The sequence below is a fragment of the Antennarius striatus genome, chromosome 22 (assembly GCF_040054535.1).
Source record: "Antennarius striatus isolate MH-2024 chromosome 22, ASM4005453v1, whole genome shotgun sequence".
In the NCBI taxonomy this organism is placed as follows: domain Eukaryota; kingdom Metazoa; phylum Chordata; class Actinopteri; order Lophiiformes; family Antennariidae; genus Antennarius; species Antennarius striatus.
The window spans coordinates 11,608,422-11,636,086 of NC_090797.1; the positions used below are offsets into that span (position 1 = coordinate 11,608,422).

A 27,665-nucleotide genomic window follows, 5' to 3' on the forward strand; every position below is an offset into this window, starting at 1 on the left:
ATATATATATATATATCCGGGGTTCACTGGCATTGCACCCAGAGTGTACCCTGCCTAACACCCAAGTCCGCTGGGATAGGCTGCAGCAACCCTGCTAAACAATGTGGTTTGTTTACTTTTGATTTTGTCAAGTATGAATCTATCAAAAACTTGTTTGCTGAATGCTCTGATATATAAAAGGCCGTTTTGAAAAAATTAAAACAGAAAAAGAAATTTGTTGACAATTGAATGAGAATATTTGAAGATTATTACATGTAGTATCTCAGTCATGATCCTCAGACTGATTATTCCCTTTTTAATTAATTACAGTATGTAAGTGAAATTAAAGGATGTGTCACCAGCTAACTAAACAAAATACTGCATACATAAATTAAACCAACCAATGACTGAATACATGCTTCTCACTCAACACAGAACATAAGACATCCTTGACATGACACAAGTTTGTAAAAGTATACAAAACGTTCTTGTTTGATGCATTCTTTTTAAAATGGCTTCTGTGCTGCAGTCAGATGAACCTTCAACCTTTTTTCTCCAGGTTCATTTAAAGTCCAGTAGAGTGATTTAAACTCCTGTGGTCTCATCTTTGTTAAAATTATAAAAACACTGATTAAAACATTGAAGATCTTTCAGTCTGTCGTTTCTCAGTTCCATTAAGAACAACAAGCGGTTGAGTCCCAGACCCTGGCACTGGGCCAGTACTGCCTGTGTCGGGCGGGGGCCGCCACACCAGATCCTCAGATCATATTCATGACATTTTACTAATCATGACATGCTCACAGATGGTGTCTTGTAGGATGTACATTACAATAGAAGAAAATCAGACAAGACAGAAATGTGACGTGATATCGGCAGGTGTAGCGGTTGTGGACACTCTGATGATACTTTTGGCATCCAGCTGTTTATTTTGATAACATTCATACAGATAGAGAGTAATATAGAGAGTACAGTATTTTCCGCACTATAAGGCGCACCTTCAATGAATGGCCTATTTTGAACATTTTTCATATATAAGGCACACTGGATAATAAGGTGCATGCTCCACAGTATATCTATCTACCTTCAATATTTCTATTGAAATATTTCTATTTATATTATATATATATATATATATATATATATATATATATATATATATATATATATATATATATATATATATATATATATATATATATATATATATATATATATATATATATATATATATATATATAATAAAGCCTATTTCAAGACTTTTCACAAATAAGGCCCACTGGATTATAAGGCGCACTGTCGATTTTTGAGAAAATTGAAGGTTTTTTGGTGCGCCTTATATTGCGGAAAATACTGTATATGCAGATAGATCATCTTTTACTTTCATAGAGAGTAAAAGATGATCATGAATCTTCCCATTGGCAGCATCTCCCAGTCAGGCTTAATTCAGAATGAGCGTCGACTATGTTTTTTGTTTATTTGTTTTAAAGAGAAAATAAAATGCAAAAGAATTTTCATGGAAGATAAAACTGTCAAATTAGGCCTGTTTTGATTATCACGTAATCAATCTCAATCCTTCCCTTATTGAGCTAATGACTGCATAAATGGTAGCGTAACATAAGAAAGAGAGAAACTGAAGAACTGAAGTTTTTCATCATTACACTAGAGAGCATACTGTATGGGAGCTACAACAACAAAACCACATGGTTAACAAAGCTGACAATAAGCTCTCAAAATACTTTTTGCACATGTAGTGATCAACACTGACTGACTGTACTTGTACACTTTTACATGAAGACATTATTATGTGTACTTAGACTCAGATAAGAAGTCAATAAAGATTATGACCCAAACACATGACCACCACCGTCCCATAGAGGGGGGTCTAACACCAAAAAAAAAATCCCAAGACCACAACTAGCTCAAGGACTTTCAATTAATGACAAGTGGGAAGAACCAACTTTGCTAAACAAGCATGAAATCATGTTTGTTTATGAAAGGCCACGCCCAGCAAAGGCAAAAGGAAGACCTGGTTTTGTAACATTTCATAGGCCTTGAAGCGTCCGAGGTGGACATGGACATTGCTACAATAAACGCTCTTCCTTGTGAAGAATTTGTGAAAATTTTTGACAATGTGATTGTAAAATGTCCTCTGATTGCAGCTGCTGTGTGGCCGAGGCGTCCCTTTAAGGATTTGATTGCTTTTGAAGAGGCTATCAGCGAATTCATTGATTCTCTTCCAGACTCAGGTGAGACACAAACCGACTATTGGTTCACATTTGCTTTGGTCTGATGGACCTCTGGTAATGTTTTTCCCCAGGAATACAATCAACTCGGTGTGAAGTGACACCCATTTGACAGTATATTGACAGGTCACCTCTGTCTCCAGGTAAAGAAGGACTCCTCAGGTGTTTCAAGGCCCTTGCAGGGAAGGAATTCCAGAATGGCACCTTGAGCCGGGAGTCTGACGAGGAACAGAAGGCAGCCGGGATGGATGTGCTGAACTCCAATGAAGTATCTCATATGGCACGGCTCAATGAGGAGTACCAGCAGCGTTTTGGGTTCCCTTTTGTCATCTGCTCTCGAATGCATAACAAGGTCAGCATATTTAATCAGCTGTTGGTTAGCTGCCAGAATGAGCGCACAGTGGAAAGAGCGCGGGCCATCAAAGAGGCGAAGAAGATATGTCACCTGCGTCTCCAACGTCTTGTGCTCAGTGACTGAATTTATTTTTGGAAGGGATGAGATCCGTCTAGATGTGGACTCCTTGCAGGTCCACATCTTGGACTGTATCAGTTAGATGCCCACCATTAGTATCCACGACAACTGCTACCCCTACAGCGTGATTTCCTCTCCCTTTTGTCTATACTTCTGCTCCCAAGGTGACACCTCTGTGAAAATGTCATTCCAGACTGAAAATGTCTTGAAAACGTTTTTTTCCTTTGGTAAAATTTAGGTCCAAGGATTTCAAATCTGGAAACAGATAAGGTCTTCCTTCTTTGTCAAATTGGAAAATTGCTTTCTGATTCTAATTTTTTGATTCTGTGAGTGAAAATAAAATAAAAACCAAGATGAAAATTTCAAAGATTATTTTCTGTTTAATATACAGTTATAATAGCTTGTATGATTTTTTTTTTCAATGACACAGTTTGTAAACTAAGGAGATGTAGAAGCACAGCACTGTGCTTAGAAAGGATGTGAGTTCACCATCAGTAAAAAAAGAAAAGAAAAAAGATCATTTTAAAGTCTAGGCCTTCTTATACTGATACTTATAAGAGAATTCCTCTCTTCAAAACAATTACAGCAGAGCTCTTGGTGCGGGTGACACCACCACAGAGTCATGAAGAGTTTTTCTAACACATAATAAGTAATGTAATTAATATTTATTCTAGTAATGAATAAATGAAAGTAATCATTCCTTGTGCTATATCTTCAGGCAAAAGAAATCCACTTTGAATTGATAGATAGATAGATAGATAGATACTTTATTAATCCCGGAGGAAATTGAATTGAGAAAAGGAAACACTGAAATCACAGGACATACCACAAGACATACATTACACTAACAGACAGGCACATGCAGCATTAACAGGACTTATATACTAAAATATAACTAAAAATATAAACAGTATAAAATTTAAAAATATTACAGTATTAAGATATAAACAGTATAAAATAAAATCTAAACAGTATAAAATTGAATTAAAATATAAAAACAGTATAAAAAATAAATAAATTATATATATATATATATACAACAGTATAAAATTAAATTTAAATTAAATTAAATCCATTTTCAATTTTCAATTGCACGCATACTGAAAGGGTTTTTAATCCAGCTGAGATCCCAGTATTTCTACTTAGTATCTTAACATAAAACGTTCTGAGAGCCTTTCTCAAGTCTTGACACCAACATTCTCACTTTCCTCCTGCTTGGGATTTTTCCATATTAGTGTTGTCACACTGGGATTTACGTTTCTGGTGCAGAAACAGGGAAGTGCGTCTGGAGATGAATTAGAATAAAACCAACTTGTTTAAGGAGTTTCTGTTTCACGTCTAAAATATAATGTTTTCACTTTTAATACGCGCTCCAATAGTCAGGCTGAAGGATTTAATGTTCATGTGTTTCGTATTTGGTCTAGATGGAGGGCGCAGTTGCCTCACTCACAAGTTCAGGGTTCGATTCCTTTCTGAGCGCACAGGTTGACGACTTTACTGGTCTTGCTGCAATTGACTTTAAAAAAAAAAACATCTCAAAACTGGATTACCTGCGGAAACAGGATTTAATCCAAAGAAGAGCACCACCGGAGTGTAAAGATATACTTCAAAAATCAGGTCAGGAAACAACCCGCTTCTTCTTAAGGGCGTCATACACCTGTAACAATTGGGAAAATTTTAATTTTTTTATTTATTTATTTATTTATTTATGTATTTATTTATTTAGTGTTTTACCAGTTTTTAATCAGACTGTTAATTTGATCATATGTACGTCAATGTGACTCACGAATGAGTAAATGTGAAACTAATGTTCACCATCCATGAACCTCACCCCACGTCTCCGGTGTACACTACAGTATATATTTCACACAATGTGTGGAATAAAAAAAAAAAAAAAAACGCACAGCCAATGTAATACAGTAGTGTGTTTGTATACATTTTTTAAAATTTATCTATTTTTTTTTAGTCCACATATAGTCACATATCTTGCCACCACACGTCTTTTCCGTCTGTCTTAAATCTTCTCATTTCATATCAGGTTGTAATGGTGTTATTTCCCTGTGTAGACATCGGATTACGTGCAGTACGTGTCTTCCTTCGTTGTGAAATTGTCGAGAAATGCTGGAATCTTCTCATTTACCTGTGAATGTATTTCAGTACAGTTTCTAGACAACTTGAGAGACTTTAGAACTGCTTTAGAACCTATAAGCGTTTTGTCTTTGAATAAAACATCATCATCTTTGACATAAATGATGAAACTTAAAGAGCAGAATTTCTTATGAACACCCTGATAAATTTAATGACTTGTTTCATATCAAAATGTAGCGCTCCTTCTTTTAATTGTACATGAAGCTATGTTATATTTGATGAGGGAAATACAATTACTAATACTTCATCATTAAGGATAAGTCTCCGGATCTTCTTGTGAACACTTCTTGTTACCAGCAGTGAGAAGGTCTACTGTGAGTCTTTAGTTGTATCATGACAAGCAAAAAATGACTCGATAGTGTAAATATGAAATACTCATGTTTGTGTCTGGTCATTTTCTCTCATGTGGCCCCACTAGTAATGGAACATAAATGTGAAGCATTTTACGTAGACATAAATTGTTTGTATGAACACACAGTATGAAGGTGTCAGTGAGCAGGCCGATGCTTTGTTCTGTTGGAGATCACTTATAGCTGTGTGAGTCATGGAAGAAGAAAAAAAACAGGAAGTTGCGTAATTAACATAAAATGCAGTTAAGGAAACCACAGCAGGTAAGGCAGCATGAGGTGGAACATAAAAAACTTACAGAGCAAGTGACAAAAATCAGTTCGATTTGAATCTAAATCTGTTGTTTGTGGAACAAAGACCAGGTCCTTACTTTCTGCTGTGAGGAGCAGAGTCATCTGACCGGTGCCATTGTTGATCTCGTCCTCTCTGTCACGCCTTTCTACTGCAGCGGCATCTTTGTGTTTTAGTTTTAATTTGCAGTGTATGTTTTAAGAGTAGTTTGTCTTTGAGAGACTGTGTGGGACCGAAAGCTGCAGAGGCCGGGGCAGCTCCTGTCCCACAGCACTCCTTCCGGCCCCTTGTTCCTAAACCCCTTATCTTTATGCTCCAATGTTTTCACTTTATTATTTCTATTGTAATGATTTTTATGTTATAAACCATCCATCAATCCATCCATCTTCTGAACCACTTTATCTGCTGTCGCGTGTCACGGGGAGCTGGAGCCTATCCCAGCAGGCTTAGGGTGAGAGGCAGCACATTATTATTATTATTATTATTATTATTATTATTATTATTATTATTGATTATTGTTGTTCACATTATGGGGCAGCACAGTAGTGCAGTGGGTAGCCCTATCACCACACAGAAGGTTCTGGGTTCTCCGGCTTCTTCCCACCTCCTAGAACGCACACTTCAGATGAAGTCATAGTTCAATTCAAATGAAGTGAACTGAACTATCACTTCAGGTGTATGAGTGGTTGTTTTTCTTTTGTATGGCTCCATCATGCACCGGCGTCCCGTCAGGAGTGTTTCGCCCGTAAGTAAGTTGGGATAGGCTATAGCAACCCCTCGTGACCTACAAGGGTGGAAGAAGCGAGTAAGACGATCAATTCATCATTCATTCATTTTCCTCCGTTTCCCCCTCCTGAGGTGTCGGACAGTCTTACAGAACAACTTTGGTGCCGTCCGAAAGTCCTTCTCCATGGCCTATCCAAACTCCTCCCACACCCTCTGTTTTGCTTACATCACAGCGGAGGCTGCAGTCCTTCTGGGCTGTCGGTACCCTGCAATGGCTTCAGGAGGCCCCAGGGACAACATGCCCCCAAAGGCCTCTTTCTTCAGTCGGACGGCTTCCCTGACCACCGAGGTCTACCACGGTGTTCGAGGTTTACCGCCCCTTGAGGCACCCCAGACCTTTAGACCACAGCTCTCAGCTGCAGCTTCAGCAATGGAAGCTTTGAACATCGACTATTCAAGTTCAATGCCCCGAGCCTCCACAGGGATGCATGAGAAGCTCCTTCGGAAGTGTGAATTGAAGGCCTCGCGGACAGAGTCCTCTCCAAGATGTTCTCAGTTCACCCGCACTTCTACTTTGGGCTTACCAGGCCTATCTAAAAGTTTCCCCCGCCAGCAGACCCAACTCACCACCAGGTGATGATCAGTTGATAACTCTACCCCTCTCTTCCCCCGAGTGTCCAAAACACACGGTCGAAGGTCAGATAAAACAATCACAAAATTGATCATTGACCTCTGACCCAGGGTGCTCTGGTACCAGGTTCACTTATGAGCATCCTTGTGTTCGAACATGGTGTTAGTTATGGACGATTCATGACTAGCAGAGAAGTCCAACAACATTACGCCGCTCAGGGAGGCCATTCCTCCCAGTGACGCCCTTCCAAGTGTCTCCATCATTGCCGATGTGTGAATTGAAGTCCCCCAAAAGAACAATGGAGTCTCCTACAGGGGTCCTGTGAAGGACCCCATTTAGGGAAACCATGAAGGCCGAATACTCCAAGCTGCTATTTATGGTGCGACCCTCTCATCCACTGGGGTAAACTCCAACACAGCGGTGCTCAGCGGGGGCTTGTGAGAATTCCCACACCCACCCTGCACCCCTGACCAACTCCGGAGAAGAACAAGGTCCAGCCCCTGATCATGAGTGTGGATCCAGAACCGAGGCTATGCATGCACAGGGGGTGGGGAAAATCCATGTTGCCTCTTCGGTCCAGGCCCTGTGGCAGACCTGACCATCAGGCGTTTGCTAACAGGCCCTCCATCGACACCAGGCTCAAGACGTGGGCCCAGGGTGTCCTCTGGGCAAGGTCACTGGTTTCCATCCTTTGTTTGTCATAGGGTTATTTGAACCATTCTTTGACTGGCCCTGCACCTGAGACTCTTTTGCTTTGGATAGCCCGACCAGGAGTACAAGACTCCTGACAACACAGTTCTCCGGGTCCTTAGGGCACGCGAACCTCTCCACCGCGACAAGGTGATGTTTTCTTGGAGAGGATTATTATTATTATTTTTATGTTTGGTTGAGAAAAGAGCTCATCCAGATGTTACTTTGAGCAATGATTCATTCAATGGTGGAGGTCTGCCAGTTATCTTATCTCAGAGGGATTTAGTTCTCTGGTCAAACATAGTTAATAGTTAACCAGATGAGCAGTTACACTCATGTTCACACCCAGGTGTAATTGGAGATCCTGCTGGACTGTGTAGGAACAGGAGCATAGAGAGGATACACCCATCCTATTGTGTCCCAAGTATAACCTGAGAATTTTGTTGTGCGCCGCCACATCAACAAGCTGTTAACTCAAATTAATATGTTTGAGTTACAATGTGAAATTTTCATTGCTTTAGTTGAGTCAAACCTTGAAAAATTGGTTTGGAGCAGATGTGTTTCAGACAATGAGGATGGAGTGTTAGATTACATCACCTTTGGGACATGAATATCTCAAAACCTGAAAGGTAAAACAAAAGTTTAGCAACAGTGTCAGGACCATTATGTACCCTTACAGCTTCCACATGTGGTCCCAGACAGAACTAATACCTATTAGTGTGTAATCGGAGCAGAGGATGCTGGTAGGTGAGGTAGGAGGGAGGCCTGTATATGGAGGGTTTTTTGAGTTAGGAGTAGTCTAAGTGGATATGCTGCAGGACGGGAAGCCAGTGGAAGAGGAGTGCTGGAGTTCATTGAGGTCTTTAAATTCTGTCATGTGATTTACACACACACACACACACACACACACACACACACACACACACACACACACACACACACACACACACACAGGCAAATTTATTTAAATGTATGCAAAATCAGAGGCTTATTTTGGAGAATGAAAATGTTTTTGATTTTTTTTGTCTTTGTTATTTTATATACTGTAATAATCCTGTAATAAAAATTAAGAATGCACACTCTAGTAAGTTAGTCAATCAATCACACGCATGCATATTAGTGTGTACAGACCCCCGTAATACACACAACCACACACAAGGGGGCCTGTAGGCAGGGGAGGTAGATTGGCAGACAGCCCCTTTGTGGAGCTCCCCAAATGAGCAGCTTGTGAAGGGGGACGGCGCCTCCCACTGTCAGCTCACACTCCGGGTGTTTTTGGGCGGGAGCGGGAATCGAACCGCCGATCTTGTAACATTGAACGACACGCTCTACCACTGCTGCCCCTAAATGTTAAATGATTAACCAATTATTGGGTAGGAGGTGGGGTACGCCACAAACAAGTCGCCAGTTTATTGCAGGGCTACATGCAACCAATCACATTAAGCCTATGGACAATGTATGTTTTTGGGCCGCGGTGCACTGGCGTCGTGCATGGAGTGTCCCCCGCCTCACGCCCTATGCCGCCGAGATAGGCTCCGGCTCCCAGTGACCCACAGTGGGGGATATAGCAGTGGTAATCTGAAGTTGACTGACTGACTGACTGACTGTATGTTTTTGGGGAGGAAGCTGGAGAACCCACACAGAAACAGGGACAACACGCAAAGTCCCAGGAGAATTTGCTCTGAGGCAACTGCACTCCCCACTGCACCTCTGTGTCACCCAATAAAAAGAAAATACAAAGCTTGGTGAAAGGCCCTTGGTGATGCTTGTGACACTGGTGTAACATATGATGTTGTTACTCACAAAATGCAATATTATATGTTTAATCACCTAATACCTCAAGAAGAATTTCCTGACAAGCTTGTATATATGTGTATGTGTGTATGTGATTTGTCACACAATAGTGGAAATGCAAATCTATGAGCCGACTACATACCTTGCTGATCTCAATCATGCTGTGATTGGTTGATTCAGCCCTGGCTTCGGTTGGGTTGTCAACACAAAAACAAAGTACATGCTAATGCGCGCCTGTGTGTGTTCACTCACATGAACTGGTTATCACATGCAGCCTCAATGAAGCAGCACCATAGCAGACAGAGTAACCTCCTTTCCAGGCATCTCACTTCTCTCAATCTGAAAGACACTGATGTGTCCGGTTTTCCTCCTTTCCTTTCTTTACAGTAACTTAATCAGATTCTACCTGTCAAGACAGGCATACATGCAGTCTCATACGTCAGAATGCTGTTCATCGACTTCAGCTCAGCATTCAACACAATCGTCCCCCAGCAGCTCATCCATAAACTGGACCAGCTTGGACTCAACACCTCCATATGCAACTGACTGCTGGACTTCCTGACAGGGAGGCCACAGGCAGTTCGTGTGGGTAACAACATCTCCAGCACCATCACGCTGAACACGGGAGCCCCCCCAAGGATGTGTTCTGAGCCCCCTCCTCTTCACTCGACTGCACACCAACTTTCAGCTCCAACCTCTTCGTCAAGTTTGCAGACGACACGACTGTGGTGGGTCTCATCAACAACAACGATGAGACAGCCTACAGGAATGAGGTGGGCCTCCTGGCTATGTGGTGCAGGGACAATAATCTCCATCTGAATGTGGAGAAGACGAAGGAGATTGTTGTGGACTTCAGGAGAGCACGCACCCAGCATGCTCCACTAACCATCAACGGTGCTGCAGTGGAAAGGGTCAGCAGCACCAAGTTCCTGGGTGTGCACCTCTCCGAGGACCTGTCCTGGGACCGCAACACTGCATCGCTGGCCAAAAAAGCCCAACAACGCCTCTACTTACTCCGCAAACTGAGGAGCGCAAGAGCCCCACCCCCCATCATGCTGACTTTCTACAGAGGCACCATCGAGAGCATCCTGACAAGCTGCATCACCGTACGGCGCCTGCACCGTTTCCTGCCGCAAGACCCTGCAGCGCATTGTGAGAGCAGCTGAAAATATCACTGGTGTCTCTCTCCCTTCCCTTACAGACATTTATAACACCCGCCTGACCCGAAAAAGCCATCAGCATTGCAGGTGATCCCACCCACCCCTCTCACAGGCTTTTCAGCCTGCTGCCATCAGGTAGGAGACTGCAGAGTCTGCGGGCCAAAACCAGCAGGCTCAAGGACAGTTTCTTTCACCAGGCCGTCAGGAGGCACAACTCCCTCCCTACTCTGCCCCCGGCCATAGCCTCTAACTCTACCCTCACACTGCCCTGCCCTCCCCCCAGCACCTGACTACCTATCTCTCCCTCCTCCCGTCAACTCAGGGACTGCACACACGTCATTTCCCCTATGAGATTAAAGTGTATAGAAATGTTAACCATCCCTTGTGTTTCGTCTTATACTTCGTGCTGTACTATCTGATGTACTGTCTGTGTTGTACTGCTTGTTGCACTGCCTGTGTTGTACTGCCTGTGTTGTCCTGCCTGTGTTGTACTGCCTGTGTTGTACTGCTTGTTGCACTGCCTGTGTTGTACTGTCTGTGTTGTCCTCCCTGTGTTGTTCTGCCTGTTGTACTGTCTACCGTGGGTCAGAGAGGACTGCAATTTCATCTGTGCTGTATGTCGTGCATATATGGTACATTTGACAATAAAAATTGACTTTGACTTTGACTTAAAAGGTTGAAAGTAGTACTTTAAAGACAAAAGTAAATAAATAAATAGATAAATATATTTTTAGTTAAAAACCAAGTTAAAAAGCTGGGTCTTGAGTTTGCTTTTAAAAATGTCCACAGACTCTGTTTTACTCAGGTTCTCAGGCAAACTGTTCCACCAACATGGGCCTTAGTGGTAAAAGGAGGCCTCGCCATATGTTTTGGTTAAAACTTTTGGTGTAATTAAAAGGGCAGTGCCTGAAGACCTGAGAGATCTAGAGGGTGTATATGTTAAAAGCAAATCAGATAAATAATTAGGACCAAGACCATTAAGAGCTTTAAAAACCATCAAAAGGATCTTAAAATCAATTCTGAAGTGTACAGGTAACCAGTGCAGAGAATTTAAAATTTGTGTAATGTGAGCTCTCTTTCTGGTCCTCGTCTGAACTCATACAGCTGAGTTTTGGAGGTGTTGTAATGGAGTAGTGCTTTCTTTGGAGAGACCAGAAAGAAGAGTGTTGCAGTAATCAATTCTATAAGTAATAAAAGCATGCATTAGTGTCTCTGTGTTGGTTTGAGATAAAAATGGTCTTATCCCGGCAATGTTCTTTAGATGATAAAAACCATTCTTAACCGTACTTTTAATTTAAGTATTAAAATTCAATTTAGAATCTAGAATAACACCAACGTTTTTTACCTGCTCAGATGTCTTAAAAGCCAGGGCTTTGAGTTTTATATTTTATAAGTTTTTCTCTGTGTGCTTCAGGACCGATGACAAGTACTTCTGTTTTGTCCTGGTTGAGCTGTAAGAAGTTACCAGCCATCCATAACTTAATATCTAAAATGCATTTTAAAAGAGGATCTATTGGCCCAGTGTCATCAGGGGACACAGCTATGTAAAGCTGTGTGTCATCAGTATAACTATGGAAATTAATGCCATGCCTCCTGATGACATCCCCCAGCGGTACCATATAAAGATTAGAAAGAGTTGGATCTAAAATTGAGCCTTGGGGAACACCACACTTCAGTTCATAGCTCTTAGAGGAATATTCGTCCATGCTTATAAAAAATTCTCTTCCAGTAAGATATGACTTGAACCAATTTAAAACAGTATCAGATGCCAACCAGGGTATAAAGTCTGTCCATGAGAATTCTGTGGTCAACTGTGTCAAGCGCTGCACTGAGGTCAAGCAAAACAAGAACAGAAAGTTTTCGATGTCCATATTGCACCTAGAATCATTGACAACTTTTGTTAATGCCGTCTCTGTACTGTATCAAGATAAAAGGTACAACAAGATACATAAAAGATACATAAAAGACTCATTTTATGTACACAAGTGTTATAGGGTTGATTAGTCTTAGGTAGGCCACAATAAATGACAGCAGAACACTGCAGTTTTTGTGATTGGGGGAAGCCTCGGAAAAGCAGACATTGTCTTATGCTGTCTCCTTCTCATTCTAACAATCTGCTCAGGCCATTGATTACAGCCTTTGAGTGCTGGACCACTCCTATTAAATGGGTTTGTGTAGCTAACGGACTGGAGCATGCTCAGTAGGAGCGTCCCAGATGAGCTGAGATGTATTCTTATAGTATGTATTTAAAAATGCAGGTAACTGGCAGAATTGGGATCTTTTCAACTTCCAAAAATCATGTACAGATCCTTGCAGTCCTGGGTTGTTGGGGATACACGTGGTCTTTGGTGGTGATTCCATTGGATGTACCGTCCAGATCTTGGTCAGAGCATATGGCAGTGAGGGGAACAGTCAGTTCACAGGCAACAACTAATTGAACACTGTCTTAAAATACATCTGTTAAAGTTAAGCATTTTATGGTCTTAACTGCGACCAAATCATATCAGCACAATAACGACGTTATCTAATCAGTATCTTGATATGCTGCATTATTCAGAATGATTGACTACAAAGGATGAGGTTCTCATAAGTCTTTGAAGAAATGAATGAAAGAGAAATATATTTGTGTGTGACAGGTGCCAGACCTAAGGGAACCTGGACTGGCTCATGTGATACACAGGCTAAAAGCACTGTGAATCGATGGTGTACTGGCTGTGGATCAATAACTAGGCACACAGGGTTAGCGTCTTCACAAGCCAGTGACGTTTTATTACTGACTTGCGCCAGGTAGAGCTTGCTAAGATGCCACTCCCCTTGATTCACAGGAGTGCGCTAGGGCCACCCTCCGATCTGGCGTTGTGAGTGCTTTCTGGTCACCCTGCTATTGTAACCCGAAACAAAGTTGTCAAAAAAAAACCAAGGGGGTGCTTATGTCCTACTAAAACTGATTTTCAACCCACCACACTATCTCCTGCTTCAAGAGATGTCTCCGGACATCTAGAAACACTTAAAAGTAAATTGTCATCGTCATGAGTCAAGGAAGTCTGACTTCCAAAATACAGTCGATTGCAATTGTACAAGTGAATGTCCCTCCAGCCGCTGTGTGTCTTTTAACAGATACAGTATGCCCATACTGGTGGGTCATAACAGGGTTGGGGAACAGCTGTAAGATATGGCATGTGATAAGGGACACAGGTGAACATAAGATTTGCTCCAGGCCACCAAGACTGATAGGACAGTGGTTCAAAATGATCATCGGTGAGCATTTCTTGAGGTTTGATTGCTCGAGTTGTCCTCCTCAAAGGTGGTGCTTCTTCCCCTGACAGCTATGCAACATGCACAATATTTTCAACCTGCTCCTCTGAACCTGCTTCTTCCACAGAAGAAGCAGGTTCAGGTGTCATCCCTTGCTTGTTCTTCCTGTACTTCCTCAGCTGGTAGTGTAGCAGCCGGCGTGTGCACCTGTACTGGTTCTGACTCTGCAACTGGCACTCAACAGGATTCCCCTGCAGGTGGTAGGGGGTCGTTCGAGAATGGGCAATTCCAGCTAGCCGCTGGAGCCCTCTGGCAAAGGTGGTTGTCAAATTCCCGCCCCTGATCAAGATGCAACTTTTCAGGGTACCCAAACATGGAATAAAGTCATCGAAAATCTTTTCAACTGCTATTCTGTCTGATTTGTTCTTGGTCGGAGAGGACTGTGCAAAACAAGTAAAGTGATCTGCTAATACTAGAATGTATTCATAGCCCCCTTGGTTCAAGATGGAGATAGTCAACCGAGATGAGCTTGAAAGGAGCACTATTTGTTATAGAATACAGTGATGCTCTATCTGGAAGGCTTGACGGTTTGTGTTAAACACACTGGAATTGATGAATAACATAGTCTTAATTTTCGCGCTGCATAAAAGGCCAATAAAACTAAAACGTAAACTGATTTTCAACCTACTACATGTCTTTTACCTTTGAGAAACGTGAAAGAAGAGTTTCAGCAAAAGTGTCATGACCATTATGTACCCTTACCACAGCTTTCACACATGGTCCTAGACAAGATTGATACCTATTAGTGTATGAGAAGTATGTTAAGGAGAGCAGGCAAAATGCAAACTCATACAGATATTAATGGTGACTCCCCAGGTCTAGTGCTTGGTCATGTGTACTGCAGACAGGAGTTTGGCATCGGAGCAGAGGATGCTGGTAGGTGAGGTTGGAGGGAGGCCTGTATATGGAGGGCTTTTTGAGTTAGGAGGAGTCTAAGTGGATATGCTGCAGGACGGGAAGCCAGTGGAAGAGGAGTGCTGGAGTTTATTGAGGCCTTTAAATTCTGTCATGTGATCTACACACACACACAGGCAAATTTATTTAAATGTGTGCAAAATCATTTTTTGGAGCATGAAAATGTTAAATGATTAACCAATTATCCTGTCCAGGGTCAGTGGGGTCTGAATCCTATCCTCGCTGATAGGGTAGGGGGGTATACCACGCACAAGTTGCCGTTTTATCGCCGGGCTACATGCAACCAATCACACTAAGCCTATGGACAATTCATTATTTCAAATATAATGCATGTTTTTGGAGGTAGATCATCAATTTCAGGGACTATAAAGGATATGTTCTCATAAATCTTTGAACAAATTAATGAAAGAGAAATACGTTTGTGTGCAAAAAGCTCTAAATCTTTACTTGTATAAAAAAGAGAACAAAACTATTGAATTTATTTTGGATTATTGGAAATAATTGTATTAAATTGTATTTCTGTTACACAAAAAATTCATTAATGCCACAGATGAAATGGCAAGAGTATAATAGATAATATTTCCAATGGGTTTGGAAAGGAAATAAAGTTTCCTCAATCAATTAAATGGATTAAACAAATTAGATGGCTCCTTGGGCTCTGTTAATAAAAATTTCATGTCTGTTTTTTGTTTTTCTGTTTGATTTTAGGTAAAATGACCGCCCAGACAGCTCAGGTGTTGTTGTCGCTGGACTCTGAAGAGGTTGGCACACTCAAGGAAGGAATAAATTTCATGAAAAACCCAGAGGACAGTAAATGTTACATAATATACAAGGACAACAAGGTACTAAGAGCATGCAAGAACCAGTGCAAGCACCAAGGAGGCTTATTCATCAAAGACATCGAAGACCTGGACAGGAGGTGAGACCATCGTTGCAGACGTATTTGGAGGAGAGTGTTCGTTCCAGCTGACAGCCTGCTCTATTCTGACAGGACGGTTAAATGCACTAAACACAACTGGAAGTTAAATGTGGCTACTATGAAGTATGTGAACCCACCTGACAGCTTCATGCAGGATGAGCTCGGTGAGTCCTGTGTCTAATGCTTGTGTTTCTTGTGTTTGGTCTGGGCTGAGAGGCAAACATCGAGTCGACCAGAGAGCAGGAGCTCTCTGGCTCTCAGTTCACCATCACTGAGTCTCCCAGTCATTCCAGATATGTCTGAAGGGATTGTTCAGCTGTTACATCTCTAAATGTCTGACCTTTAAACTCTTTGTGGACTCTTTTGTAACACATCACTTATTACTTATTGAACTCAGAAGTCACTTTGTGGCATGTAGTCTCATTGTCAGTGTGAGGACAACTATGTCCATCATAAATATTTGAATCTCAGATGAGGAGGCTGGGTAGGGAAGAGCTGAGTAGATTAGGAGGTAAATCCAGAAAACAAATTAGAGGGTACAAACTTAAATGCACATCAATGAAATAAATAAATTATTATCCTAGTGTTCCATGTTATGTCAATTTCTAACATGTACAAAAATATTTCTCACAATCAGAATCAGAATACTTAATTAATCCTGGAGGGGAAATAGCTTTTTCTTTCAGCTTCAGAAATTACCGCAGGAGAAGAGGAATGAGAATTTAGAATTTAAAATTGAGAGCTAAAAGAATTAGGAATAAATAAGACACAATAAAAGAATATATACAGAAAGTATGAACAACACAGTTATGTGACTGGCCCTCTCAGGAATCATCCTGAAGTGAACTAGGCAGTGAAAACGGGCTTTCAGCAGGCCTTTGGTCATCTCCACCTGGGCTCTCGCCCGGCAGTGAATCCAGTTGATGCTCTGTTGGGGGCTTGGGTCAGTGTAAGGGGTCAGCAGCCTCAGTTGCCATGGTTAACCCCTGTCCCCCAGCAAAAAACCATTAAACTCTCCTGTAATGTATAGTGGATTCATTAGAGTAGATTAAAGGACGGAAACAAGTGAATAATTGTGTAAATCTTTAGGTTACTGACCACATTACAGTCTGCTGCTCAGGCGGATCATATATCAGTGAGTCAGGAACAGACCCAGACCTCCTCATCAGAAAAGTCAGAGGGAACCCTGGGTTTCTGGAATAAAACTTGCTCCCGACCAGGTCAGCTCCAGAGAGTCTGTTACTATGGTGACCCAGAAGTTCAGTTTACCTCACTTCATGAAACAGGTCAGGGTTACTCCTCTGGGTAAAGTTACCTCCCTTTGTGAAACCGAAAACCCTGGTTTTCCCTGATTTCAAGGTTAACTTACCCAGGTTTTAACTGAACCTGCTTTGTGAAACAGGCCCTGTGAAATAGACCATCGTTCCCCCAATGTTCCCCCAGTGTTCCCCCAATGTCACCAGCATCATCGTGTTTTGATACATTACTAGTGTCACCACTTCCTGCATTACTATAAGCTCCAGAATGTGTACTCAGTTGTTTATCAAACCATTGTTAGAGAAAATCAGTTCATAAAACCTTCTGCTCTCTCGTCTCTTCGTCAGTTAAGACTAGATGCCATCTAATGAAATACTCTTTTTTCTTTGAGCTCATTTAATAAAACTCACAAAGATAAACAAATTCATTCATTCATTCATTATTTAAATTGTAATTTAAACAGTAGTTTTTTTGCTGAAATTATTTAATCTGAAATTAAATACTCTGTCAGATTGGTCCATGAGACCCAATAGAAAGAGCTATAGGAACTGTCAGTAGACGGTCTGTGCAGCGTTGTGTACATCCTAAAGATGAGTCATAATGAACAGAACCGCACCATGTATAATTCCCCCTGTGGGAAAAAGAATGCAGGTTGGGTATTCATTTACTTCCAGGGAGGGAGTTCAAGGACTGTCTGCAAACGTTTAGATTGATGTGTCAAGATACACACAATCAACATACTGTGTACATTTCCATTAATATGTGATCACACTACCGATCGATCGAAACAAGATATAATTAATAAGCTTAAATATCTGCTTCAAACTTCAGATCAGGAAATAACCCGCCCTGTTCAAACTGAACGGTCCACTCGTATCGAAACTGATCAGCTTTTAATGTCAGGTTTTTTAATGTGGCGTAATTATACGCCACTTTATCTGGTTCGTCAGTGCCTCACCGCCGTGAACCTCACCGTACGTCACATATACAGTATACACCAGGGGTACTCAATTAAAAGTCACAGAGATCCAGTTATAAAAATTTCCTCTTAGTAAAAGGTCCGAAGCCATTATCATTTATGATCAATATTCAATGCAGAATATGTTTAACTGAGTGCACAGCTAGGTCTTTTACCTCACCATAAATAAAAGTAGACCCAGGTAAATAATTTTCAAGCCTTTGTGCTGAATTGAAGAACACACAAACCTCAGAATTAAAAATAAAGTGCAAAAAGAACTGAATAATCCTTTTTCTCGTAAATTAAAGACGGCCCGGCCCAAAGAACTGAAGGCCTATACATCAAGTTAAAAAAAATGAATATCTTCAGAAAGCATGAATAAAAATTGGCTCTTTCAGGAGAAAAATACAAACAGAACTTTCTTCATGAGAGAAAGGGGCATGTGGCCTGCCAGTAATTTACTTGTACATGTGTGCGTGTGTGCTTGTGTGTGTGTGTGTGTGTGTGTGTGTGTGTGTGTGTGTGTGTGTGTGTGTGTGTGTGTGTGTGTGCGCGTGTGTGTGTGTCTGTGTGTGTATTAATTTTTAGAGTATACACATGCATGCGACTAATAACCAGTGCGTGCTAGAGTGGACTAATAATTCAATACAGTTGAGTAATTTTAAAAAAAAATCCTTCGAGTTATGAAGTTCAAGAAATAAAAAATTATTATTTTATAAAATGCAGGGTCTCCTAAGTTTTTCAGGCTTGTTTCCTCATTTACTTTGGAAATAAATTGAATTTAGCCAATTACAGTGAACCTTAATCTGAGCTCTTTAACACATGGATATTATCAGCGTATCAATCTATAAATATTTGTTTCTGTTTTCTCTGGAGACTTTTTTGTCTTCTGAATGTATTTATACATGGGGCATTTAGATTCAGTGATTATTCAGTGTCCAATGGTAGTTGCTGCATGAAGCTAAAAGTATAGGTGCATCATAAGAATAATATAACCTTCATAGAAAAAAAAACTTTTTTGCATTTCCATCTTGGTCGTCAGTGGGTTCCCTTCATTCATCAGTTGTCTGTGAAGCTTAACGTCAGTTGATCTGTGAATCACAATATTATCATGTTGTTTCCTTTTGGACCATGTCACTACATGATGTTTTGTCGTCCACAGAGGTAGAGATTTTGGATGAAGGGGGACTTCAGTTGGTTGAGTTGAACCCTGCTGACCCATGGCTGGCTGACCCTCGTGAGATTCTGGAGCTCCAGGAAGGAGAAGTCAAAGTGGGCTTCCTGCTGACTACAGAAACTACAGTTTACACAATATCCCACATTAATCTTTTGTTAAATAATGTTTTTGAATAAGTTCAGAAAATGCTCAAGTTTAACATTTTAGAAATTTCACTTTAAACAAGGTTTACATCAGAAAGCAGAAACAAACTGTTTTAGACATAATGAAACTCTATACTGTGACTTAATTTACAACGGCAAAATCTAAACCATCTGGACACCAGATTAAAACTGTCAACATTCTCTTTTGGAGTTATAATTGAGGAATTTGTAGAACTATGTATTATTTAAATACACAATCTCTTTGGCCAGTACCAGTCACAGGAATATATTATAATATGTGACCAAATACTTTATGCCACTCCTGCATGAGTCGGTGCCCCTCTGAGGTCACCTGAGTTCAAAATGTGTCCTAAATTGTTTGAAATGACATCAGACTCTGAATAAATGAATCTGCTCATCAGGTAAAACATTACACCGGCTGTCTTTGAATAGTTTTCATTCAGATCATGTAGAAATGGATTATTGTGCTATCATTCCTTTTTTTTCTCTTATCATCCAAACGTTTCTCTTATCATCCAAACTGTTTATTAGCTCTGTCTATTGTAATACAACTGAAGCATCACGGTACTGATAATGGCAGTGTCACATCTGGTACCCTTAAACCTGTGAGTTTTCTTCTTAGGTGACATACTTGACCCACGCCTGCATGGAGCTCCAGCTGGGACGGAAGCGGTTCATGTTCGACCCCTGGTTGAAGGGCCCTGCATTTGCCAGAGGCTGGTGGCTTCTCCATGAGCCTCCAATAGATGCCCTGGACAGGCTGTGTGCAGCAGATCTCATCTACATCAGCCACATGCACTCTGACCACCTCAGGTAAGTCCTGCTCTCATATGGACTTCCTTCTTGTCATCTGCATCACTTCCTGATTACTGTAGCAGCAATCTGTTGCAGTAACCAGGGTTCTGATGAGATAGGGTCCTAACACAGATGGCTTCTAATGGTAATATAACAATTTATTAAAAATGTATAACTATGTTCAATGTTGGGTGGCACGGTGGTGCAGTGGGCAGTGCTGTCACCACACAACAAGGCAGTTCCAGGTTAGGGTCCCGCTCTGAGTGAAGTTTGCATGTTCTCCCCGTGTCGCCGTGGGTTCTTTCCGGATTCTCCGGCTTCCTCCCACCTATAAAAGCGTGCCCTTCATGTGAATTGGCCGTTCCAAATTGACTGTAGTGTGTGAATGTGTGATTGCGTGTTTGTCTGCATCTTTGTGTGACTCTGCGGTGCACCGGCGTTGCCCCTGGAGTTTCTCTGCCTCATGCCCTAAGACAGCTGGGATAGGCTCTGGTTTCCCTTGACCCGCTACGGCAGACAAAGCGGAAGATGATGAATGAATGTTCACTGTTTACATTTGACAAAAATGTATGATTTTTTTTTCTAGTGAGCTCAGCAGCGGCTTTTTGGTGTCCTAACCCCTAACCCTAACCATAACCTCTAACCCTTACCCTAATCCTAACCTCTAAATTGAACCATAACCATAATTTCTAACACTAATCCTAACACTAACACCCAACATATCCTAATGTTGCTGAAGATATACCTGTCACTCGACATAAAAGAACTGAAGAGGGTTTTTTCTCAGAGATAAACGCCAACACTGACCTAACCCTAACCCTAATTATGTATGTCACAGGGAGACGGTTTAACTTTTAACCTTCTCAGAAAAAGACATGACATAAGAATCAAGAAATGTCTCTTTAAACCAGTGATTCTAAAATAGGGAGTGATGGGAGGAGGGTGTGTGTGTGTGTGTGTGTGCCAGGGAGGTGTGTATGACTGTGAAACTACATTTTCTTTTTTTTTTTTATTGTTGTAACACACGTGTAACTGCACATCCAGTACAGTAGGTGGCAGTGGCGCTTTTGCATCTACATGGAAGGAACCATAAACTGTAATTTTTAGAGCGTGTGCGGGGAGTATTTACTCTATGGTGACCCACACACACGTACACACACGCTAAAATGTTTTCTTCTTCTTGGAAGGGAAACACAGTTTGCACAACAAGGCTTATTTTTTTTATGCACCAGCATTGTTCACACACAGATATAGATGTAAGTGTTCTAAACTGCAGAGTTAAGGGTTTCAAAAGAATGAAGAAGAAGCAAAAGAAACAACCTTTAATGATCTCCTTGGGGAAATTATTTTTTCCACTCACAGAAAACCATATCAGGGTTTTCTGTCTTTGGTTTATGTTTTTTTTAAACTGATTATATACAGAAGTGCATAAAGGGGAACATAACTAGATTTTTCTGTGCTGTTGAAGCACGTCAATCAGATCATAGTTTACACTGTATAGTCTGTTAAAGACTGAACTACAAGCTGAGACCTGATCTAATTTCCAGTTACCCCACACTGAAGGAGTTGTCTGAGAGGCAGCCAGACATCCCCATTTATGTTGGTGATACATCAAGACCCGTCTTTTGGTCAGTAAAGTGATGGAACTTCGTTTAATTCATAACATTTGAAAACCGAAATGTTTTTGTTTTTAAGTCAGCATCATGTCTCTCTGCCTTGACATGCAACAGGTATCTAGAGCAAAGCCAAGTCAAACTGACCAACATCAACATTGTTCCTTTTGGAGTCTGGCAAGATGTAAGTCAGTGCTGGGTTGTCAGTAAAGCTCATTTAAAGTATAAAATGCCTAATAAATATAGATTAATGGTTTCCATCAGATTGACAAACACCTCAGATTCATGATTCTGATGGACGGAGTCCATCCAGAAATGGACACCTGCATCATTGTTGAGTATAAAGGTGAGTCTTTTCAAAGACTTCCATGTTTCAGATGCTCTACCACTGTTTGACTTGTGGAAAATATACACAAATATTTGCAGGTCACATGATCCTGAACACTGTAGACTGCACCAGACCAAACGGGAACAGGCTACCACAGAATGTGGATTTAATGATGAGTGACTTTGCTGGGGGGGCATCTGGATTCCCCATGACCTTCTGTGGAGGGAAATACAACGGTGAGGCTCCATTCGGTGGTTAAAAGTGACACGTCCAGTGTGAACCATGCACATCTGTCTTGACTGAATCATAAAGCTGGAATTAAATTGGATCATTTCATCTGTGTGTTCGTTAGTTTATCTGGTGCGTGCCACTGAGTGTACATAAAAGCAAGGTGTACTTCTGTAATCAGATTCCTGGAAAGCAGATTTCATCAAGAATGAAAGGAAGAAACTGCTGAATTATAAAGCCCACCTGGTGAAGTCCCTGCAGCCCAAGATCTACTGTCCGTTTGCTGGCTACTTTGTGGAAGCTCATCCATCAGACAGGTACAGCCTGTCTATTCAGGAGTCATGGATGATAGATGAATGTCAGATAAATATCTCCAATGGCAGCATCAGAGAACGCAAACAGCTGCGTACATACATGCATTCTATTTTGGAAAGTAATCCATGAAATGATCACCAATGATCAGGAGCTACAAAGCACGGACACGTCTATTTTGATTGTACTCTAGTGACCTGGAAAATATTTTGGATTTGTCAGCTCTGTGTGTATACGTGTATCTTTCCAGATACATCAAGGATACTAACTTGAAAAACAGTGGTGAGGACCTCAATGAGCTGATCAATAAGCTCGCACCAGATATCAAGACGTGGACGCCTGTGCCAGGCTCAGTGCTGGACCTTGGCCTAGCTTTGAAAGACCTCAGTAACAGGTTAATGATACCTCAAGGACTTACATTACAACTAGATAAGATTAAAAAAAAAAACCCATGTTACAGTTCCAGTAGGCTTTAAACACATTAATTTGTGGTCAGGTTAGAACACTTTTAAGAGTACCGTAATGTGGTTTATTTGTTACCAGGATGGCAACATTTATATTCTTGGGACATAAAGTTTAATGTTATTTATACATGTAACTGATAATTAGAAATCCAAGACAGACATTTTTTAAACTGACTTATACTAGTAAGTCAGCTAGCCACAGGGAATAAAAATTGACAGGAATCATTTTTAATTTCATGAAAATGAGTCATTTGCCAGCCTCTCGTTTTGTAGAAATATATTGCAGTTTTTCTAAAACAAAACAGAACCACCATTGAGGTTAGAAAAAGGCTGAGTGAAAAGCTCAACCATCTGCCTCCGTACAACATTATTATTACCAAAAGGAACGACGGCCACGCTGTGCACTGTGCTTTATACTTCCAATGTTAATGTTAGTTTTGTGTATGTCTTTATTACACGGCCAAACATAGTGAAGCCATCACCAAACCTGCAGCCGGTACAAAAATCTACAAGGACTCTTGGGATTTCGACTTGTATGTGGATGAACTGAACCGCGCCATCTGCTGTGAGATATTTAAACATCCCAGCTGGATCCGCTTTTATTACACCTGGGCAGGCTTTCAGAACTACAACCTTGTAGTGCGGGTAAATATGCTTGACAAGCCGGATCCTCCTCATCTAAAGCAAATTCTTTGACTTTCCTTTCCCCTGCGTTGTGGCATATTGATTACTGTTGATTGGGAAACACATTTCTTCTGCTTTTTTGCTGCTTGTTAGTCATGGGCTGCAGTTGAAAAGGAAAAAAATGTCATTATATTGTCAATTTCACCTTCTCTTGATGGAAAACAATGCAAGGCAGAGGGAAGAAGAAATACAGTTTATTCATCCCCTTTGGGAAATTATTATTTTGGTCATGGTTAGTGTATGTTTTGAAATGTACATATTTGTGTGTACAGGCCCCTGAAAGCAACACATACGAAAGAGGCCTATGGTGCATGTATATGTGTGGGGGGTGCCTTGCCCAGGGGTGCCTCGGCAGTGTTCACTGGGCCAAATGTTTTGCTCCAAGTGGGTCTTAAACCGGAAACTTCCGGTCCCTCAGCTCAAGACTGAGTAGACTGAGCCCACTTTTTGAGCGTAATTGAAATTACAATGTACTTTTTTTCTTTTTCTTTGTTTTTTTTTTTTTTTAAATTTTTACAAATTTCCAGCAAGCAAGTTGGAGCTTTTGAGGCAAGGTTTAAACATAAGTAATAAGATATTTCTCCATCGGCAGCATTGCTCCACGTTGATAGCCCTGGACACCAGGTTCAGAGAAGGACTCTGCTGGTCAGTTTGTGTACTGCAACGACATTTGGAGCCATGTCATGCAAGATTGCAATTTTAAAAAGCGAGAGCCCTGCTTTTCTTTCCATTCCTGCTTTGACTGTTCCTCTCCAGCTTCTTCTTTTACTTCCGGCTTTTCCCTTTAGGGGCCGGCTGCTGACTTATAAAACCCATTTCTGTTTCCACTGGATTGATTTCTATCTATCTATCAACTGGTTCCACTGGCTAACCCACTCTGTCTTTCTTTTGGCAACTTTTAAGTGAATGTCCATTTCATGAAATACAAGTTTTCTGATGTCTGTGTTCAAGGTGATTGAGACTGACGATGATTTTGAAGTCCTTGCTGACGGCTATGACTACCTGGTGGACTTTTTGGATCTGTCATTCCCCAATGAAAGGCCTGACAGAGAACACTCCTATATTGAGGTGAGATGTTGTAAGATAGACAAAGCAGAAAGCAGAACAGATAGCAAAAGAAAAGGTAGAAGATGTGGTGTCTGTTGACACCACATGTTGTGTTTGCTGCCACTACATTCACCAGTGGGCCAACTGTACCCACCCAAATCCAGACTCACCTGTCACCCAAGTGTCCAACGTTCCAATGACATGATTCTGCAGAGGTTCTGGTGGCCCAAGCTGGGCCTACCTAGTCTAGCCTACCTAGCCAGCACAAACCATCCCATCAAGGGCCGGCCAGTCGCCCCGTCCCTTGTCCCACATCTCCTTGGACTTCATCACTGGACTACCACCACTGACATTCTTACCCACTGGTGCAAGCTTTTTAACAAAGCAGGGGGTCATAGTATGGTAAAACATTCCAAATCTTCTCCCCAAGGAAGTATAGTGTGAATATTTAGGTTAGCTGCGGCAAGAGTCAAAATGTCCATTAGTCACTGAATTAAATGCCACCAGATAGGATCTGTCTCCTTTCAGAGAATCAGCCTGCACATTAAAGCTACAGAATCTACTGTGAATCATTCATTAATGTTCTCCAGACCTTGAGTCATGAAGACAGGAATGAAGAGTTTAACTTTGACTGGGAATGTTTCTTGGACTCCTCCACACAGATTAAGAACAGGATTGGTGTCATGAGACACGTCGTGCTGCACGGACGACTCTGGGATGACCTGTACATCGGTTTCCAAAACCGCATAAGCCGAGACCCGGATGTATACCACCACAGGTCGGCTACAGAAACTTAGGGTGTAACATTACAACTATGACTGATCAACGCCTTGGTCTTTGATCACCACTAACCTATTGTTCCATATTTTGTGGAAAGAGTCAGTTTCTTCTTAGAGGAAGTACAAACAGAGCTCAGAGCAGACCCTCCGTCTTAATGCTCATTATCTCTGACTGAGCTTTTAGGATTTTGTTCAGCCAGCTCATGTAAAGGAAGCCTGGTTGTGTCTAACTTCATAGTACACCTCTGTGGTATTACTTTATAACTCTATCATTGTCTTAAACTTCATTCTCTCCTGCCTTCAGGTTCTGGAACCACTTTCAGACGGAGCTACCGGTTCACAGGCCTCTCTGGGACCAGTTCCTACAACAGGAAGCTTCCATTCAACAAACTGACAAACAACAGGAGAGGCCAAATAGATGGAGCTACTGTGTGGTGTTGTGACTATAGATTATTGGCGTACCTTTAACTAGTAACTTTCTAATTCTTTGATTAGATGGTCCTGTGATGAAACAAGTGGAACAGAATGAAGACTTAATGCTGTCAAAGACATCAATCAATCAGTTGATGTTTGAAGGGATGTCAGTTCATTGTTATTGCATTATAATTCACTTTTAAGTAGACAGTGTAACTTTTAACATGAAAACAAAACTTTTCTTTGTCGAGTCCAAATAGTTACGTTCCACTTCCTGTTATTTTGGTAGTTATCCCTTGCAGACTTTGACTTCCTCGTTTTATGTGAGTTTTCCACCAGTGTGATTGTCAACCCCGTCCCTGATTGGTTCCACCGGTGTTCCCCTACCTCATGCGTAAATAATCTGTGTCTCTCTTCGTCAGTTCAGTCCAAGAATGGTTCCTGCTGTCTTCGATTGGATAAAAAGTTGCACTTCAAACAAACACTTCCTGTAACTTGCACTGAACTGAAACTTGTTTAAATCTTATCAGTCTGAAAACTGCTAGAAAAAATGATGCAGGAGAGGAAAATCACACCATGTATGTGTGTCTGGTGATGCATCAACCCTAAATGGATTCAGTTGGGATTCCAGATGGGAATAAAAATTCAAGTGTGTAATGTATTCCTGTATGAATTTCCACACTTCAATTTCTGTTCTTTTGCAGTGACAATTCATTCATTCATTCATTCATTTTCTACCGGTTTTTCATCTTATTTTGGGTCAGCCTATCCCATATTTTTTAGCTAAATAACCAATTACAGGTAATTCACTCTGATTGGTTATTTGTTTGACAGACAAGACTCCAGGACATTGAACTTAGTCGCTGCCATGAAGCACTTAAATAATTTGTTACTACAATATTCTAACACTTATTAGGAGTCTAGAGCAGAGCCCCTCGATTAACTCCAGACAGAAATGTCTCCAGAAATAAACGAAGGAAACAAAAAAATTCCTTTTGGGAAGGAAAATCACAGCATACAATTGTTAAATGATACATTAAGATTGTTAATTATAGTTTTTGCAGCATCCTTATGATGAACACGTTCACTCGGAGTTTCTTCTTCCTCATCTAGCAGATGGAAAGCAGCACTACTAATTATTTTATTGCTCTCATCTAAAGTTAATAATTGCATTATCTGAAGATTACATGTCTTGTGTTTGTGTGATAAGGGCTAAAATTATCTAATGATCTTGAAAAGGCTGTTCCTTATTAAGATAATGAAACAATCAGTATCTTATGATCTTATGAGATCATGAGACCCCGCCAGCATGAACACATGGCATCTAAGAAGTAGAGCTTTAAACTGAAATAACCCATTGCTGGTACAATTCAGTGTCAAATAAAATTTAAAACTTTTTAAAACAATTTTTCTTCAACCAACCAACCAATCGTGTGTGTGTGCATGTGTATATGTGTTTTGAGACTGCTCTACTGATGGTCACTAATGATTAGGGGTTGTTTTCTATTGGTTTCTAGAAACCAGTCTGGTTTCTATCATCCTTCTTCCGCCTGAGGACGACGTAATACCTTCTCTTAATACCTTTGATAAGTCAGAAAGTTTAAGGTCCTCATCTGTCCAAGGCTTTGAGCATCTGGAACAATTTACTCAAGAAACTGACTTCAGCAGAGCCAGTGACATTTTTTTAATCCCCTTTTTAAACAGAGCATCTCTTCTGACCTGTTTTTAGCCTCTAGTTGCTTCATTTTGCTGCCTTAAGGAACCAGTGTGTAACAAGGTTTTGAAAAGCGTTCTATAAATACGGATTGGGACAG

At 41.0% G+C, this 27,665-nt stretch overlaps 2 protein-coding genes across 2 annotated transcripts; both read left to right on the plus strand.

The window, feature by feature from the left end:
* The first annotated feature begins 2,050 nt into the window (after window positions 1-2,050).
* On the plus strand, window positions 2,051-2,700 carry LOC137588990 (2-oxo-4-hydroxy-4-carboxy-5-ureidoimidazoline decarboxylase-like). The gene is made up of 2 exons (XM_068306336.1): window positions 2,051-2,225; window positions 2,366-2,700. Exons 1-2 carry the CDS (start codon window positions 2,051-2,053, stop codon window positions 2,698-2,700), a joined length of 510 nt encoding a protein of 169 aa, XP_068162437.1.
* Window positions 2,701-4,180: 1,480 nt separating this feature from the next.
* Window positions 4,181-27,612, plus strand: cmah (cytidine monophospho-N-acetylneuraminic acid hydroxylase). Its single transcript, XM_068307222.1, has 15 exons — window positions 4,181-4,311; window positions 15,421-15,631; window positions 15,704-15,795; window positions 19,009-19,118; window positions 19,810-20,000; window positions 21,530-21,610; window positions 21,713-21,779; window positions 21,860-21,941; window positions 22,022-22,159; window positions 22,333-22,468; window positions 22,714-22,857; window positions 23,398-23,572; window positions 24,563-24,679; window positions 25,321-25,436; window positions 25,742-27,612. The coding sequence occupies exons 2-15, from the start codon at window positions 15,426-15,428 to the stop codon at window positions 25,878-25,880; spliced, it is 1,794 nt and encodes a 597-aa protein (XP_068163323.1). The 5' UTR covers window positions 4,181-4,311; window positions 15,421-15,425; the 3' UTR covers window positions 25,881-27,612.
* The last annotated feature ends 53 nt before the right edge of the window (window positions 27,613-27,665 follow it).